Below are 2388 nucleotides of genomic sequence, written 5' to 3' on the forward strand. Positions count from 1 at the left end.
TTCTCAAAGTCGCTCTTAACTTACGAACATCTACATGAAACACCCACCTGGTAATGATAGCTGGCGGATGTACTGCTATACACTGTGTAGAATCGTTAATCCTCCCCTCCCACCCTCTCTTTCTCTCTCTCTCTCTCTCTCTCTCACACACACACACACATACACACACACACTATACCTAATTTCTGTCTCCTACTTTCGATGGGGCTATATAAAGTGCTTTCCGTACAAGGTAAATTTTACTTCGACGTAACGACGCAGTCACGCTGAACAATTTTTAATTAAGAGGACAATTGTATTATTTAATTTCATGTGGTTTAATCAATTAAAAAGGATCAATCTAAACATGTGGAAGTGGAAAGAATAATGATGTGACATTGCTGAGATGAATACATCAATATATTTTACCCTCTTTTATTAATGCCCGATTCGATACGAAGGAGTAATATAAAACTATCTTGGAATTTAGTTGTTTACTCCTGTCGGCACCTTTTTTTCTGGAAAAATAATCAACTAATTTTCTAACGTGAATATCATCAGGTAATCTATAAACGTGTCTGGTGAGTCCTTAAAGTATGAATAACTTAAGCGTTTCTAGTACAGTTTCAACGCCTGAAGGGCTCAGGCCGCTCAGCTACCTCTCAACCACAATTGTGTATGTCTTATTTGGCGTATTTGGAATCATTGGCAATGGGCTCGTGCTCCTTGTTATTGCCAGAGTCGATGATCTCCAGAGTGTCACAAATCTCTTCATCGCCAACCAATCCCTGATCGATCTATGTACGTCGGTTATCCTAATCGCTACCTATGTTCTACCACTGCCATCACTGCCAAAAGATCGACCAGGTCTGGCTACGTTTATCTGCCGTTACTGGTATAGTAGGTACCCGTTCTGGTCGCTTATCGTAGCTAGTTCTCTCAATCTGGTCTTGATGACACTGGAACGTTTTTGTGCCGTATTTTACCCTATCCGTTTCAGACAACATACTAACTATAAGCTCCTCAAATTCATCGCATTGTTCCCTTGGGCAATAGGGTTTCTTTTTCAGCTCTCGTCGGGGTATTTTGCATCCTTTGATGGTAACGACTGCATACTATCATTCTTCTCCAACCCTGCTTTCAAGAACATCTTTCAACCAGCCGCCATATCTCTGGAATTCATATTGCCTGTTTTTGCGATGGTCGTCGTGTACACAGCGATCTTCATTCGGCTTCGAAACGATGGAATGCGCGCATTCAATCATTCCACGCGAAGCGGGATAAAAGCCAATTCAAAAGCCGCAAACCAGCAACCGCGCATCGCCGATTATCGAAGCAGAGCGAGAATCAACACCATAAAGACACTGCTAATTGTTTCGGCGTTTTTCATTTTATGTTGGTCTACGAATATGATCTTATTCTTCATCTTCAGCTGCTGTGGTGGAGGTGTAGATTTGAACAGCTTGCTCTATAAGATTTCAGTATTTCTTGGTTTTGGAAACATGTGGATAAATCCCTTCATTTATTCTTTTCAATACCGCTGGTTTCAGAAAGGTCTAAGAAGGGTCTTCTGCAAGGGTAACAGAAAGAGCAACACTGAAGCGGTACAAACAATATCAAAAGCTCGAAATCAGACAAGTGAAACGGTGTCTCTTTAAATTCATCAGCTAAAGATAAGAAGGGGCACACATCTTCATCCAGCCCTCGTTTAATTAGTCACAAGTAGTAGTTATAATAATACTAGAGGTATAGTGGTACGGGGATTAATAGTAGTAGTAGTAGAAGAAGTTCAGGGCTCCGTCTTACAAAGAGTTACGATTGATTCGATCAATCTCAAATCCAATAATGTCATATATTTTTTTGTACAGGATATTTGCACACTGTCCTTTGTAAGCAAAGAGAAGTCCACTTAATTTTGAATTTTCAAGAAAACGATGAATGTATGAATACACATTATATCTAGAAAATATTTTGAACAAATATGCATTTTAAATGTTGACGTTGCTGGCTTTCCATAGTTGTGGTTGGTCGGATCATCACAACTCTTTGTATTAAGACGGGCCCATATTTTGTTCAATTCAAAGCAAAACAATGTCATATTTTTATGATCTATTGCTTCAAACCTTCAACATTCTTGTTGAAACTTAAACTTAAATTAAATTGAAATTAAAGAAACGTAAATTCTTATACTAAACCGGATTACATGAATTTATTTATGGCGTAGCAGAAGTTGCAGTAGAAGTAAACTGTAAGAACGCTGCTTAGAATTTCAAGCATGTTATTTAAGCCTGTTTCTCTATTAAACAACTATTGTTTAAAGTTTAAAAAAGTTGTTTAAACCTTAAAAACAATTAAGACGAGCTGTCTAAACTTTTAAAACAATTCTTTTAAAAGTTTAAACAACTTGTT

At 37.9% G+C, this 2388-nt stretch overlaps 1 protein-coding gene across 1 annotated transcript; it reads left to right on the forward strand.

Moving 5' to 3' along the window:
• Positions 1-259: 259 nt before the first annotated feature.
• LOC129282842 (galanin receptor 2a-like) lies at positions 260-2007 on the forward strand. The gene has a single exon (XM_054918700.2). It carries the CDS (start codon positions 576-578, stop codon positions 1635-1637), a length of 1062 nt encoding a protein of 353 aa, XP_054774675.2. The 5' UTR covers positions 260-575; the 3' UTR covers positions 1638-2007.
• Positions 2008-2388: the final 381 nt, after the last annotated feature.

Source organism: Lytechinus pictus, unplaced genomic scaffold (assembly GCF_037042905.1).
Source record: "Lytechinus pictus isolate F3 Inbred unplaced genomic scaffold, Lp3.0 scaffold_20, whole genome shotgun sequence".
NCBI lineage: Eukaryota > Metazoa > Echinodermata > Echinoidea > Temnopleuroida > Toxopneustidae > Lytechinus > Lytechinus pictus.